This window comes from Myxocyprinus asiaticus, chromosome 27 (genome assembly GCF_019703515.2).
Source record: "Myxocyprinus asiaticus isolate MX2 ecotype Aquarium Trade chromosome 27, UBuf_Myxa_2, whole genome shotgun sequence".
Taxonomy (NCBI): domain Eukaryota; kingdom Metazoa; phylum Chordata; class Actinopteri; order Cypriniformes; family Catostomidae; genus Myxocyprinus; species Myxocyprinus asiaticus.
In genome coordinates, this window is record NC_059370.1 from 21,183,532 (window position 1) to 21,199,746 (window position 16,215).

The 16,215-nt window shown below is 37.5% G+C and overlaps 1 protein-coding gene across 8 annotated transcripts in view; it reads right to left on the bottom strand.

Moving 5' to 3' along the window:
* Nucleotides 1–1,499: 1,499 nt before the first annotated feature.
* The window catches only part of LOC127418368 (protein diaphanous homolog 2-like), a 653,451-nt gene continuing 638,735 nt past the window's right edge, over nt 1,500–16,215 (bottom strand). For all 8 annotated transcript variants that reach the window (XM_051658976.1, XM_051658975.1, XM_051658977.1 and 5 more), the window contains one exon: nt 1,500–4,915. In XM_051658976.1, the coding sequence (XP_051514936.1) occupies nt 4,851–4,915 (65 nt within the window). In that variant the 3' untranslated portion in view covers nt 1,500–4,850. The remainder of the gene's footprint in view (nt 4,916–16,215) is intronic.

A 16,215-nucleotide genomic window follows, 5' to 3' on the forward strand; every position in this document is an offset into this window, starting at 1 on the left:
GTTCATTGCCCTAATCACTTCCATTGGTTCATCATCATCCGCACCTGCTTTCCATTCCCTCATTAGTTTCCCTGTGTATATATACCCTCCAGTTTTGTTCATCATTTGTCAGTCCTTAAAGTGTTACATTGTGTAGTGTTATGTTGAGTTATTGTTGTGTTACGTTAGCATGTTGTGCTTGATCATTTCTTTCCACTCCAGTGTTTGTTTCCACTCCAGACATTATTATTAAAGGATTAAAAGAGTCTACTCCTGCATCTTCTCTCTTCCACTCCTTGAACACCAATGTTACATTAGGGTTTAAGGAATAGAAAAGATGTTTGAAATGTACAACTAATGCATGGAAGTATTTAACAATAACCCCATAAGTTAATAATTATTAAACTGAATAATAATGACACCAGAAACAACCTTCTGCCCAAATCTTGAGTGGGCATCTTACCCCAAGGGTCTAACTTAACACCTTGTCACTTCAAAATAAAAACAATAGTTTTTACTCAAAATCTAAATACTTCACTGTGTCGACAGATCACCCATTAACAAAAACATAAAAACTTCTAATATCCAACACAATAGAATGTCACAAATCACTTTTCCATTGACAAAATTTATCATTTAACCTCAAAACTGTTTGGATGGAATAAATATCACAAATGTTGATATTCAGATGAAATATCAAGATCAAGAGGAGCACAGACATTCAGTAAAGGTGTTGAGATGAGATTTAGTGTCATCTATGGTCAAGAGAATAAGTTAAGGTAGGGGGTCATCTTACCCTGGGGGGCGTCTTCCCCATGACTTATGTATTCAGATTGATTTTGTGATGTTAAACACTTTTCCTGAATGTTTCCTATATGTTCAGGGTTTATAAAGGGGTTTATTAATGACTAGTAAGTCATTTACAAGTACATTATAAATGTATATGCCGTTATAGCAAAATAGAGAGCAATTTAACTTACATGGTATAAATGGTTCATAAATATACTAATAAATGCTTATTTTTTATCAAAAACAAAATTCTCTAATTTGATTTATCACAATGTAGCAAAAAAATAGACTATTATAGTGAAACTAAAAGTGATTGTCATTTTGCTTGTCTTGTGCTTAAATTCATTAATGTCTTGTGACTTGTTTTGTCACTTTTCTTGTCACATGATGTCAAAAAAATGAAAATAATTCACAAATTTGTAAATGACTTAAGTCATTAATGAACCCCTTTATAATCCCAAAACAAAGTGAACATTAATGTAGTGTTACCAATATATGATATGTTGGATTAAACAAGTTAATTGAGATGTTACCACATGAAGCACCTTTTTTTAGTTAACATACTTTTTTCAGTCTGTCCCGTCTAGAGTCTTATTGCTTGGAAAAGCAAGCTTTTATCACTTGTTGCTTTATCGCATCACAGCTGGTAAGGGCACTGTGTGAGTCTGCATAAAGATAAAGCACCATTTATAGTGGAAATAACACTCAAAAAGCAATTTTGAGAAAGTGGTTATTATTTAGTATGATATTTTGTTACATACTCAGGTACAGTGTGCATAACCATTTTCACTTTTTTAAGTCACAGATAAAAATAAACTTAAAGATGTTACAAATATAAATTGCTTATAAGACAATAAAACACAATGGTAAAAAGAAGGCAGGGCTATGGAATCTTACATTACCTAAAAAATAAAACAATGTCCTGAGACAGTTGTACTGTAATTGTTCTTACCCATTTAACTTTGATCTAGTTCCAAGCGCCAATTACAGTGAGAAGGAATGAGAGAGACTGGGGGAGAATTTGAATAGAATGGAGATTGAATCACTTGTCAGGAACAGTTACCACACATGCAAGAGGTCTGTTTTGGCAATGATATGCTAAGGAATATCACAAATTAAAAGACTGCTCCAGGTCTATATTTAACAAGTTAAAGTGCACCATCATACAATCGGAACTGAGTACATTGAGGAAATGTAGATAAATGAGACAGCAGAGGACCTAAATTGGCACTAGTAACTTCATATTTTCTTGCCTCCTTCTGGCCTCTGTCTCGTATCCATTTAAGAATTGGATCTGACTTTAACACATTACACAGTCAGTCATCTGCAGACTCTAACCTGCATTATGATATATTCTCTAAAATATTCTCATCGAATACACATGACACATATATTAGCCTATAGTAATACACAAGTTTAACACCAAGATCACAAATGGAGGGGTCAATCACTGTATGGCATAAAATAAAAGTGTTTTCTTAGGACAAAGAGAAAAAACAATCTATAAATTACATAGAATTTTGAAGAATATTTCAAAGACATTTGACATTAGCATTGTAAAATGATGAATAATCTATGTCCTATCTCTGGGATGTAGTTCTCTCTGGAAAGAGCTCGGCCTCTCATCAGTCTGTATGAAGGGTTGAATTGCTGCTAGGTATCCATCCATTGGTCATGTACTGTATGACCAATTCATCACTTTACTTTTACCATACAGAAGCTTCATATTAGTGTGATTTTAACAAATCAGATTCAACTGATCAGTTATTCCCTCTTACTCTCCCTTTCAGTCATAACAATATTGATAATGGATACAATTTCAGTCTAGTTACTTTTGTCATTGTCAAATTTTGGCACATATATAAAAACCAATTTCCAAAAAAAAAAAAAAAAAAAAATATTTAAAAATGTACATATTTTTCTGGATTAATTATTGGTTTCCAGTGATGCTGTCTGTCAGATTAATGAATGTTACAGGTCTCTGAGTTTGATCAGACTGGAAAAAATGCATGTTGGAGCCATCTGCACTGACAGTGTGCTCTAATTACCATTAACATGAGTTTTAAATAGCCAGTAGTGCGAGCCGTGAGAGCAGTGCAGCTTCTTTTGTGTGGCTCTGGAAACCATTCAGAGGGCAGTTTTAATTAGAAAAGCAAATCAATGGATTGCGATACATTGCATCTCAACCTTTCCTCTCTCTTGAGAGTGCATGCAAACACAGTGTGAGGAGAAAGCTGGAGTAACAGGGTTTGTTTAAAAGCATGGGCGTTCTGCACCACACTTTGGTCTTCCACACTTGCATTTGTACAGAACTGATTTAGTACTGGCAGAAAATAGCATCTAGTGGGACTTCGGGTCAGAAAAGCATTGGATGTGCAAACTCAACACGTTGCCTTCGCTGGAATTTCAGTGTGACATGTACCAGTATGTTAGGCAGCATTGCTCCAGTCATCCAAAAGAGAGAAGACACTGTTTTGCATATAGTTTGCCTGCAGTGTTATGGAAATGGGGGGCAAAAACATGGCAAATGACTACTGCTGCCACAAGCAAGAGTTTGGGTAGGTGGCAGAGTGATTTCACTAATGGTTTTCACATGACGACAGCCACAATGTTGTCAACACTGCTTGCTGTCAGTATTCTACATCTGTATGTCCTCACATTCAAGAGGCCTCTTCACTGGAATCCGGTTAATATTTACATATCCAAGGCTTTAGGCATTATCTGGCAAACTCTGATTACATAAAGTACATATTTCACAAATAATGAAAGATTGACACTAAAATGAGCTTTGAGTACAAAGGAGGCGCTATAGATGTCTAGTAGAGTAAATCGGATCCTTGATAATATTTTGGACAACTGCTTTGCGCTTTTCAAATCTGAGACAGGGCTGAGATGGTGAGGTAAAATGTGGAGGGGCTGAAGAGGTTGCACATCTGAGAGCTCTTAAAAATGACCAGTGGATCTTGACAAAACACTAAGCTACAGTTCACTAAAATACTCTTCTACAAGAACACTAATAGCTAAAAGCACAGTGACTTTAAAAAGGAATCAAAAGAAACCCTGTGAAATGTTTGAATAAAGAAAATCAATGGCATCTCTTTGATTCCTGTTTGCTTCACATAACCAGCAGATGTATAAAAATCTGCAGCTTAATAAAACCTTTGACTTTGCATTCGAAAGGTCTACATTTGTTTGAAGTGTTTACTGTAGATACAGAGCAATATCTTTCAACCACCACAGGTACCTTATGGCAGCTTTTACACAGCACAGATGTCTACACACTGAAGCACTGATGCTAAAATCAGCAGCTTTTTTCATGTTGCTCCATGTATATATTCTGTAATATATGATGAGAGGCAGTGATCAGAGATTGTATGTTGCAGAGCAGGGCTGATGGTGAAATGTGAGGGAATTACTGAAAATCTAAACATTATCTGTCATGTAGAATAAAAAGCAGAATGGGTGGCAGAATCAATCAAGCCAAGGTTTTTGTTTTATCAATGCAGTAAATAAAGTCCCTTCACTGATATGCATACAGAACCACGCCGTCCTCTCTGATGCTTTTGACCCTTTGTCAACAAGAAGAGTGTGTTTGTGTGCTCTAAAAATTCAATCACGAGAGATCAAACTGCAGCCAATCATTTAATTGTTTGCAGATAGAGGGATGGACATGAGCCAGATCAGGGGAGTTAGCGTCGTGAGATGCATTGAGACATAAACAAAACCGGTGCAGTCAGGGAAATAACAAACAAACAAAGAAAAATCTCAAACACCCCTAAATTTAACAGTCCCTATGAAAAGAAGCACAAAATGAAGTAAGATCAAATTGTACAGGTATTTAAGGCAGAGAGGAGTAAGGGTCATGTTTATCAGGTGAAGTAGTGGGTCTGCAGCAGTTGATCATGTCTTTGAGGTTTGTTCTGCGTTCTGTATGCATGCTGATGTGTAGGTATGTGAATGAAGGGTGTTCAAGAAATGCCGGGAGGGGCTCTTGCAGGCTCTCTCAATCCCTGTTCAGCCCTCCTCGGTGTCCCCACTCTTGGGTCTTTGGCACTTGGCAAACGTCCTTAGCCGGCAAGCGATCATCGGACCATAGGGTTTGCATTGTGGCGCGAACGAGATCTTTCCAAACCAGTGCGACGGTTGTCTGTTCAAAGAGTGAACAAGATAAAAAAAATTATAAAAGGGACCGTTAGGTGTTTTCACAATAGCATGAGTACAAGACACAAAATGTAACAAAAGATGAATGAAGAAAAGGAGAGATCACAGTGAGGTAGTAAGAAAAAGAGTGTAGCTAAAAGGCATAGTTCACCCAAAAATGAAAATTCATTTATTCACTCACTCTCATGGTGTTTCAAACCAGCATTAGTTTTTTTTTATGTGTGGAATACAAGAGGAGATGTTAGACAGAATGTCCTTTTTTTTAAACAATGAAAGTGTTGAACAGTGACTGAGGCTGTAAGTTCCTTTTGTGTTGTCCACACACACACACACACACACACACACAAGGTCATAAAGGTTTGGAACAACAGAATCTTAATTTTTGGGTAACTTTTCATTTCATAGTTAGAAATAGAGAGCAGAAAGAAAGGGGAGGGACAGCATTAGCCTCAACAAAAGCAAACTGATTAAGTAGCGAGTAGGGAAGAAAACAGAGAAGCATTAGATTGTCAGGAGTTGGCTGCTTCATGTCTGGTAGCACAGTAACAGCATTGAGCTCCTGATCTGATCTTGCACTGGAGAGCTCCTTCAACACAGCCTTGAGAGGAGACACTTAAAGGGACAGTTCACCCAAAAATGAAAATGATCTTATTTACTCACCCTCGTGCCATCCCAGATGTGTATAACTTTCTGTCTTTGACAGAACACAAACAAAGATTTTTTTGAAGAATATCTCAGCTATGTAGGTCCTTACAATGCATGTGAATGGTGACCAGACCTTTAATTCTCCAAAAAGCACATAAAGGCCACATAAAAGAAATCAATATGACCCAGTGGTTTCATCCATGTCTTCAGAAGCGATATGATAAGTGTAGGTGAGAAACAGGTCAATATTTAAGTCATTTTGAATTATAAATCTCAACTTTCACTTTCAAATTTTTTCACATTTTGAAACTGAAAGTGAAAGTGGAGATTTATGGTAAAAAAGGACTTAAATATTGATCTGTTTCTTACCCACACCTATCATATTGCTTATGAAGATATTGATTAAACCACTGGAGTCTTATGGATTACTTTTATGTGGCCATTATGTGCTTTTTGGTGCATCAAAGGTCTGGCCAAAGAGCCGAGATATTCTTCTACAAATCTTTGTTTCTGTTATACAGAAGAAAGACAGCCATACATATCTGGGATGGCATGAAGTTGAGTAATTTATTAAAGAATTTTCATTTTTGGGTGAACTATCCATTTAATGGACACGCACCCATACATACAAAAACAGTGTATACACACCAGCTGCACACACTTATGTAAATACCCATGGGAGGTTTGGGGTTTTGGAGGAGACTGCCTTTAATGTTCAGATAGGAAAGAAACTATGGGAATACAAACACATTAATCAGGTTATATTGAATTCTTTGTACAATCTTTTCTAGCTCTATTTGAAACTAGGCCAGAGAGGAATATGATGGAGATAAGTACTAAAGTGTTCAGTACTCAGTGTTTGGCCACTGAGGTGGGCCCATTATGGGATCATACTGCAAAGACCCTTTCCATTCCAAACGTGTAGTGAGAGGCTGGGTGTGGGCCATGTGGCAGACGGAATGGACAACCTTTCCTTTCCCCATAGATTCAATAGCCAAATCCAAGCTTAAGCCACCACACCCTCCATACCTACCCTGGCAGTCGTGCCTGTACAACTGCCATTACTCAGTGCCATGTGCTCATGGCACCATGAGCTGGGCATAGTTTAATGGAACAGGCCCCATTCATCATGTCAGGTAATGAGTTAGGAGCAAGTGGGCACCAAAGTAAAGGTGGATTCATACTTCACACGAAATTGAAGTTCAGCCTGCTTGCCAAGGTCAGTCATAGGGCCAATGAGAAAACAAGCTAGAAATTACTTTGGAAAGGCTGTTTTATGGCTTTGCCTGAGCAAAGATATTTTTTGTAAGACGAAAAAGGTGAAATGAAACAAAGTCAAACTTTTTTTTTATTATTGCTATGGTTACTGTGCACTTGAAAGGTCAGTTTTGGTTGATTATAAGGCCCTGTTTACACTTAAAATGCATTCTGGGTGATCCATTTGAAACTGGACAACGCTAAAGACAGGTGTTAATTGGATCCAAAACGTTTACGATTTTTCCACTTCAACCACATTTGGAGGTGGTCGAATGTGTTCAAAAATGCCTGGGACGACATTGGGCTTGTAGTGTAAAAGACATGCGTTTGAACAGCAATGAAGCACCACCCACTCTCGTGTCAATCAACCAAAGTCTAAAATGAGCTTTAAACTTTGCCGGTTCCGTCAGGCTTTAAAACTAAATGACCGTCTTATTGGAAAATTGGAAAAAGCTACTACATGTACATGCACAAGAACTTTAAGGAACTTCTTTAGTGGACCTGATATCAGCATGCAGGGTCACAGATGATAAGCATGCATATCTGTGGCTCTGTTAATACAGGTATTGCACTAAAATAAGTAAGAATTCAGCTCTAAATGTCATGATTAGTGGTCGACCGATATATCGTCGAGGCGATAAATTGGCCGATATTCTGACTTTTTTAATTATCGCATCGGCCGATAAATTTTCCCATTTGGCTGATTTTTTTCTTGAGGGTGCCTAAAATCGCCTGCTTGCATGTGAAGTGACTGAGACATGTAAACAACCATTCACAGTTCATTTTGTTGTTACGTGCCATCATGCTACTATAATAATAGACCGGTGTGCAACAGTGTCATTTAAACGATCCGCATATCAGAGCCTCAGCAGATGCATTTGAGCTAATAATGTTAAAGTGCTCGCCTGTTTCATTCTCCCTCTCTCTCCTCAACAGTTCCTGTAACATTTAACTGTCTTTGATAAAAAGGCAAATAACAATAAAACTAATTTCATATACCGTCTGCAAATATGCGCATATCTAGTTTAAACATATGTAATAAACCAACCTCACACAACTTCAGCAGATCCAGCATCCTGCAGAACTCTCATTTATTTACCTCTAAAGTACGTATTCTATCAGCCTCTCCTCAACAGTTCCTGTAACTTGTCTAATGATAAAAGGCAAATATCAATAAAACTTGCATTATAAACAGTTTGCAAATATGCAGATATCTCATTTAAACAGATGTAATTCACGAACCTCACGAAAATCCAGCATCTTCTCGTCGGGCGCTCATCTAACATCTTCCTCTGAAGCACATGTTTTATCAGCCAGAATCAAAAACTTCAGGATCAGGATCAAATGTTCCTCTCATTCACAAATCATGATGGTCAGTCTGTGAAAATCCAAGCAGGTGATCCAGGCCATTTAAACTGTCAGGAGATTGCCGCTCACACTGGATCTGCACGAGCATGAGTGCAACTTCAAGGCTGCATCCGAAACCAGTAAAATGCTGCCTCCGGAGGTTGTATATGGAGGTATGATGAAAATAAGGTGCTTTTCAGACTGTTTGGAGACCAGTTTCCTGAAGAGTTCCATTCATTCAAAACAGATGTCAGTTAAGCCATTAACTGAATAGGGAGCACGGTAGCAAATCAGCTGCCTACGTTTTTGGATGCAGCCCAAGATAAAAGTGTGTCACTTGTGCTATAATAAAATGTCTTATTCACTATGCACTTTATGTACAATTGGTTTGATTTGGTATTTTTTGAGAAAATGCGATTGCTAACGTGGACTACTGTGTGTATTGTTATTTCCTTCTTCCTAATATATTAACAATTTCTTCATGTGCAAATAAATTACTAAAATTTGATGACTAAACAGAAATCTGAAGAAACTGCTATCTACCATTTAAAATACAATATTGTTTTTGTTTGTTTTTTTTAGTTTTGTGTGAAATTGAGTAAATATAGTGCTAAATAAGAGTTTATTATTATTTATTTTAGCAATTTTATGTTTGTTATTTACTATATTAAATTGTGTGATATATCGGCATATCGGCCACCCTGCTCTCAGCCATTAAAAAACCCATATCAGTCAACCACTAGTCATGATTAAATGCAAGTATAACTAGGAGAAACGGTCCACCATTTTTTTCACACTTTTTCTTGTTCTTACAAAAGCCCTATTAGAATGTGCTTAGAGTCACTTTTAATTCAAGCTTCAGTAGATGTATAAATCTGTCCTAATAAGCATACTCACCACAGGGGAGGGACAATGCTCATAACAAGAGGGTAATACAAAGAGAGAGAAGAGATGCGGTAAAAGTAGATGGAGGGACAGTCAGGACGGCGGCAAGAGCTGAAATCACTAATGGAAATAGAAAATCTCAAGTTTTCAGCTCTTGCATTAGTGAAAGTTAAGGACATTGAACTTTGAACTCTATATATTCCATTAACAAGTAATCGTAATATAAATTGAAATGATGGCTGAGTCTTTCATCTACTTCCACTTAACAAAGCCAAGTGCCTGAAGGCCTCCAGTCTCTTTCCCTTTCTGAATCGAATGAGCACTGCAACTGCATATTGGCAGCTGTGTGAAAAACAAAGAACTTTCTAGAACTTGTGTGAGGACAGTCTGTTATTTCATGGAGAAGTAAAGGAAATATAAAAGAGAGAGGAGGAACCTGGATTGAGAGCAAGGGAATGGATGAGAGGAGAGAGAGATGTGAACATATAGGCTTAGTCCAAACACTGCCATTGTTTTGCCAATTGCTTCCAAGAAGCCTATTTTGTAGGTATTTTGGAAGGTGACAAGCAGACTATATTGTCTGCAGGGATCTGGGAGGGCAAGCAGCAGTTTCTCATGTTTGTGGTCCAAATTGAAAATGGATGAAAGCATCATGGCTAGTTTGAGGGTGGAACATTAGGAGGTTTGGAGCATTTGGCACAACAGGGAAAATAACGTGTAGAGAGCAATACTTGAGATAATTGGTCTAGTTTAACAGATTGAACACAAGATTGTGTGTGTGTGTGTGTGTGTGTGTGGGGGGGGGGGGGGCGGGGGTTGTTGTTGGAGTCTGTATTTTAAACTAATGGGCAGAAGGACAAACCTCCAAAACTCTTCAATAAAAAATTGCTTTGAACAGACCTCCCTCTATTACATAATTTGGGCTGAAATCTTTCTTAGTTTCTGATCCCTTCACTCTACCAAATCTACAGGAGCAATCACACCAACCACCTGCTATTTCTATTGGGGAACACATAATGAAGCGATTCTCTAAAGGATGAGCAAAAAAAAAAAAAAAAAACACGCCACCAGACAATTTCAGGATAACTGTGGCACTCATCACAAATCTGTCATGTGCGTTTGGGTTTAATGGCTTTTTTTTTACCTGCTTTTCCCGGAGACCACGTCTTTAGGTTGAATTCACAGAGGAAAAGGATGGAGGTAAAAAAGATTGATAAAAAAAAGAATAATCATAGAAATGCCTGTATTCCAGGACTTAATTAATTGACTTATTGTTTTCAGGTGTTAAGCAAGTGTTTGTTGGGGAGGGGGAGTTAAACGTAATCAAAAACATCAAATGACCTGTTTCAAAGGGAAATCATGGGATTGGCCTAGGGTTACAGAGAGGAGAACTGCGGAATACAATCACTCACAAAGGCTGAGGAGGAGTCTTTGGCTTGCACACCTATCAGACATTTTCACTATTTGATTAAGTGATGGGTCCCTGATGGCCCGATTTGCATTCTCCTAAAGAGATTAAACAACATAATAGATTTTGCATTACTGTCATCTGCCTGTAATTGCATGAAGTTACATCATCACAAGATTCCTTTAGCACAAGTTTTGCTCCATGAATAACAAATAAGCTTCAATCAACAGTGGTTTAATATGTACAGTAACTAAGTGAATAAACACAGGTAAGTATGAGAGTGAATAATTTACATGTTTGATGCAATGCAAAGATTCAATATGTATGCAATAAATTTGTATGCAAAATATTTCTTCATCTGTAAGTTATGGAGCTGGGAGAGCAAACACTATCAGCCAAGGTTTCCTTCAAAGCTGAGAGTAATTGTTTTGAGGAGAGAGTGAAGTCAGATGGGAAGGTTACTCCAACTGCAGCCAGTAGAGGATGGAAGGTTGAACAGGTGCCTGCCCCAAAGACAACTGCAAAGGTTGCTTTCTAGCTTTGGAAACCTTGATTTTGTTGTGGAAAGAAGGAAAAAATAAAACATATGTGGACATTTGTCTTTCTTAAAAAAAGTATTTTTGTTTGCTGGCTTGACGGTTCAAGAAAAAACAAAATGTGATACAGAACACAGGGAAGCAGGATTTGTATTAAAGAGCCATATTATGCTAATTTACAAATTCATGATTTTATTTTACTACTAGAAAAGGTTTAAATGCTTTAATGTTCAAAAAACACATTATTTTTCTCATACTGTACATTTCTGCTAAACCTATTTCTATCCTCTGCACAAACGCTCTGATTTAGGTCCTGTCTCTTTAAAGTCCCCCTTTTCAAAAAGCCCAGTCTGCTCTGATTGGTCAGCTGGCCCAGTCTGTTGTGACTGGTCAACCGTGTGTCAGAAATGTAACGGCCTTTATCATAACTGAGTTTCAGGCTTCCTTAACAGCTGTAAACATTATTGTAACTGGTAACAGTGGTGTCGGTTTATGCCGTACCAGCTCTAGCCCGAGTCCGATAATGAAAGTTTGGAAGAACAAGCTGATCGACCCAAACCACCTTCACAAGCACGACTTGAGCAGGACGTTTCACAGTGGTAAGTTTTACTTTTGTAGCTTTCTTACAAGTACACTGTTGATTATTGTGAACACAAAGCTTCAAGTAAAAGACAAGTAGTGCATCTAAGTTAGTCATCTTTTGCTGGAATAGGTGTTCGCCCGAATGGAGAACAGAAGCTTACTCCCGGTTAGTAAGCAAGTTAGCCGTGGACTACTGTGGATAGTGGCCATAACATTACAGCTTGTAATTATATAATTATATAAGACTCTTGAGATCAACCATTTTGTTAACAGTTTTAGGTAAAATCCAGCCCACAGCTGAATAGTAAACCCTTACCAAAACAATAACATTACATAGCAAGTTAGTGAGCACTACCATGGATTGCAGATGTAAAATGACCGTTTATAAAAAATAAATCCATCTCCACACTTGATCACTATTCATGACATTAAGAATGACAAACAATCTGCATAATTCTACACAGTTGTAGGTAAAAGTGGGCCCACAGCTGATTAGCAAAACTATTTCAACACAATAACATTAGCTAGCAGGTTAGCAGAGGCCTACAACAGTGCACTGTGTGTACACCGTAGCTACAACAAAAAACTCTGCATTTAAACTCTCGGTAGAAGATAAATCAACAAATAATCAAGCATACATACAGGTTGTGATTCTGAAGCTTCAGATTGTCCCAACAAAGTGGGAACTGCACCATCTTTCAGGAGTAACCATCTTGAAAATATGGCATTGGTTGTGGTTGTACTGCTGAGGAATAGTGGTAAAAATAAATCCGAACCACTGATTCTTCAATTTGTCTGCCTTTGGAAGTCCAAACAAAAAGGTTTTGCTTTCGCAGTAAAAAAAAAACAGCATCTTCTCGAAATAGTGACAACACTAACCCAACTCATCCTGGCCTCTGCTATAACTACCTTTGTTTGAGGGTGGTCCAAAGTTGCCCTTAGGTGGGCATTATGCAAATGTATTACATAGTGATGTAGATACTTTATGGAAGAAATGGCTGGAATACAATCCAGCTGTTTCTTGTAGTTCTTGAGCAGTGTTGTCTGTGGGAGAGAATAACTCCCTTTTGTGTGGACTTTGTGCTTTGTAACTTTGCAGACCTTTTACATGCACAAACAGCTATATTACACACTAAAGGAAAGGTAAAATCCCAAAAAGCACAATAGGACCTCTTTAAATATATTAAATATATTGTATCAACATTAATAGAAGACACATGCACAAACCTCAAAACATTAAAACCACCTGCTTAATATCGTGTAGGTCCCCATCATGCCACCAAAACAGCGCCAACCCGCATCTCAGAAAAGCATCTCAGAAAAGCTATTTTTCTCACCACAATTGTACAGAGCAGTTATCTGAATTACCACAGACTTTGTCAGTTCGAACCAGTCTGGCCATTCTCTGTTGTCCTCTCTCATCAACAAGGCATTTCCATCCGCAGAACTGCCACTAATTGGATGTTTTTTTGTTTTTGTTTTTCTTTGTTTTGTTTTTTTGGCACGATTCTGAGTAAATTCTAGAGACTGTTGTGCGTGAAAATCCCAGGAGATCAGCAGTTACAGAAACACTCAAACCAGCCCGTCTGGCACCAACAATCATGTCATGGTCCAAATCACTGAGATCACATTTTTTCCCCATTCTGATGGTTGATGTGAACATTAACTAAATCTCCTGACCCATATCTGCATGATTTTATGCACTGCACTGCTGCCACATGATTGGCTGATTAGATAATCGCATGGATGATTGTTGGTGCCAGAACGGCTGGTTTGAGTATTTCTGTAACTGCTGATCTCCTGGGATTTTCACACACAACAATCTCTAGAATTTACTCTGAATAGTGCAAAAAACAAAAAACATCCAGTGAGGGGCAGTTCTGTGGATGGAAATGCCTTGTTGATGAGAGAGGTCAACAGAGTTATCTGAGTTATCTACGGTAACTCAGATAACTGCTCTGTACAACTGTGGTGAGAAGGATGGCTTTTCTGAGATGCAGGTTGGTGCTGTTTTGGCGGCATGAGGGGGACCTATACAATATTAGGCAGGTGGTTTTAATGTTGTGGCTGTATATATATATATATATATATATATATATATATATATCATGCGTACCTGCCACATAACTGAGATCTAATTTGCGGTTGTTTGTCACACCAAGCTGTAAAATTAAAACTGTGTTAAAAAATAAGAAATAATAATAACAATAATAAAAATAAATAAATAAATAATAATAAAAAAAATGACCACATCTTAATCAAATGCAGAACTCTGGGCATGAGTCATTACAATGTAAAAAAATAAATAAAAAACTGCTCAACATTAGAGGAAAAAAAGCACGGAAGGATAAATATTTGACACTAGGTTTCACACATGTTGAGAAAAACAGAAAAATGTTATAACTTGCCATATTCTTTAGAATATTCTTTAAGTTCTCCTTAGCATTAGATCAATGGGTAACACTTGTTTTTATTCCAGAGATGTCAAAATTAACATGTTAATGCATATGATTAATAATAAAAAAAACAATAAAAAAAAAATGATGTGTTAATTTTCCTTAAATGCAATCAATGCATTTTAAAAATGTTCACATTAGATATTGATATTTTAATGAGCTCAGTGTGAGTTCTGAACACTGGGTGGAACAGGGTGGAATCTTTGCAATGTGTCTGGGGTCATTACACTGACATACACATCACAAACACACACAACAGCGATTCTGTGTTAATGATCAAGTGATGGAAAAAGCAACTCTTCCAAAACAAACACAAATGGGACTTGTGACAAAAAACTATTAATTTGCAGGCTTTGTAAGATAGAATTTGATTACCACAAAGGTACTTTAAGTATTAACTATCACCTAAAAGCCAAACATGATAAGTGACACTGATGAGGGATCGCTGTGGTAGGCTAGCTTGTTTGATTTCTCCCATGTATGGTCTGCAGATGCACAGCTCAGAGTTCAAACAATTTAAATTTTGAACCTGTTGCCACTGATCTTTCGAAGCGCCAGCTAATGAGTACCAGACAATTTGGATGAAGTATCATAACGTGATCAGTGCTAGTGCTAAAAGTAGAACAAGACGTTGGATGTGTTTGGAATGGCATACTACCAGACTTCTGTTACTATTTCTGCCATACATAAATATGGCAGAAGCAGTAAGAGTAGTATGGGTAGAATGCCATTACAAACTGACCTGTTCTCTGCAACGCTTTTCACGTGGAGTTCAAAGTGCCGCTTTACGTTGGATTTCAAGTGGATAGTCACATCCTGCCAGCTGATTAATATTGTGGAGGATCAGGGTTTAAGAGATTTAATGCTTATTGCAATAAATACTTAACCTATGGGGACTAGTTCTTTCATTTAGTCAACCTCTCACATGGACTTTGGGAAACATTTAGAGTTACTTGAATAGAAATGTAATAGTATATGTTGAAATTAACATTAACCAACATGAATAAGTGCTGTAAAAGGATTGTTCATTGTTAATTCAGCTAATGTAGCTAACTAATATTAATGAATATCACCTCATTGTAAAGTGTTACTGATCAATGCTGCATTGGCTGAAAAAAAAAAAAAAAATAGAAAACTAGGTGATCCTTTAAAAAGCAGCAGATGTCCAAACACTAAGGCCCCAATTTACTAAGATCTCAAATAGCGGGTGCTAATTTGCTTGTGCAATTTATGAAATTGCGTGTGTGCGTCGTGGGCGTTTTGCTGGTGATTTACTAAGAAAAAATCATACATATATGCAAATAACTACGCATGCAAATATGTTGAACACACCCTCCAAAAGGAGGCTTTTGCGTGTGGTAGTTGCACCAAATTAAATTACAGTACAGATCTCACTAAATACTATTTTAGTTTTATTCAATATGGCATTTATATGTTTATTTATAAGATTGTATGATATCATCATAAAATCCTTGTTATTTAACCAGTGTAAGAGCAGTTGATAAGAATGCACATGACACTCTTCACTTGAAATATACATAATTTACAAAGAAAATACAATATTATGTACACCTTAAGACATTTTCATCTACACCGCCCCTTATTATGTGCATTTGGAGGCACAATACAGCACAGGAGAGCTGAAAACCACTGCAAATGTCGATAAACAAATGCTTATTTTTTAAAGAAGCGAGCGAGGCACTAGTTTATCTCTGCCATGGGAAGGCACTGACAGCTCTGTATCAGGGACAAATAAGTGAAGGACGAGAAACTACAGTTGCCGTCTAGTGCAGGCAGGCCCAGTCTCCTTCCCATATATAGACCCAGCAGAAGAAACCTTTTTGATGAGAAATCAAAAGCCTGACGGTCACAGTTGCCAAGATTTCTCATTGGGATCCACAAGATGGGCAAGATAGTCTCTGACTTGTGGATGAGCTTGGTTTTCAAAAAGATGAAAAAATGGGCAGAATTTTAGATGTTGCTCTAAACCAAAAAAAAAAAAAAAAAACTAACAGAAGGGAGCCTGGAAACAAAGGCACACACATGCATCAAAACGTCAGATGAAAAATACTTTCCAATAGATCGAAGCCTAAGGCTAATCTACAGTGCTAATAATCACCTCTGTCATGCCGTAGGGAGGCAAACTTCAACAGCGATACCGGAGTGTGCT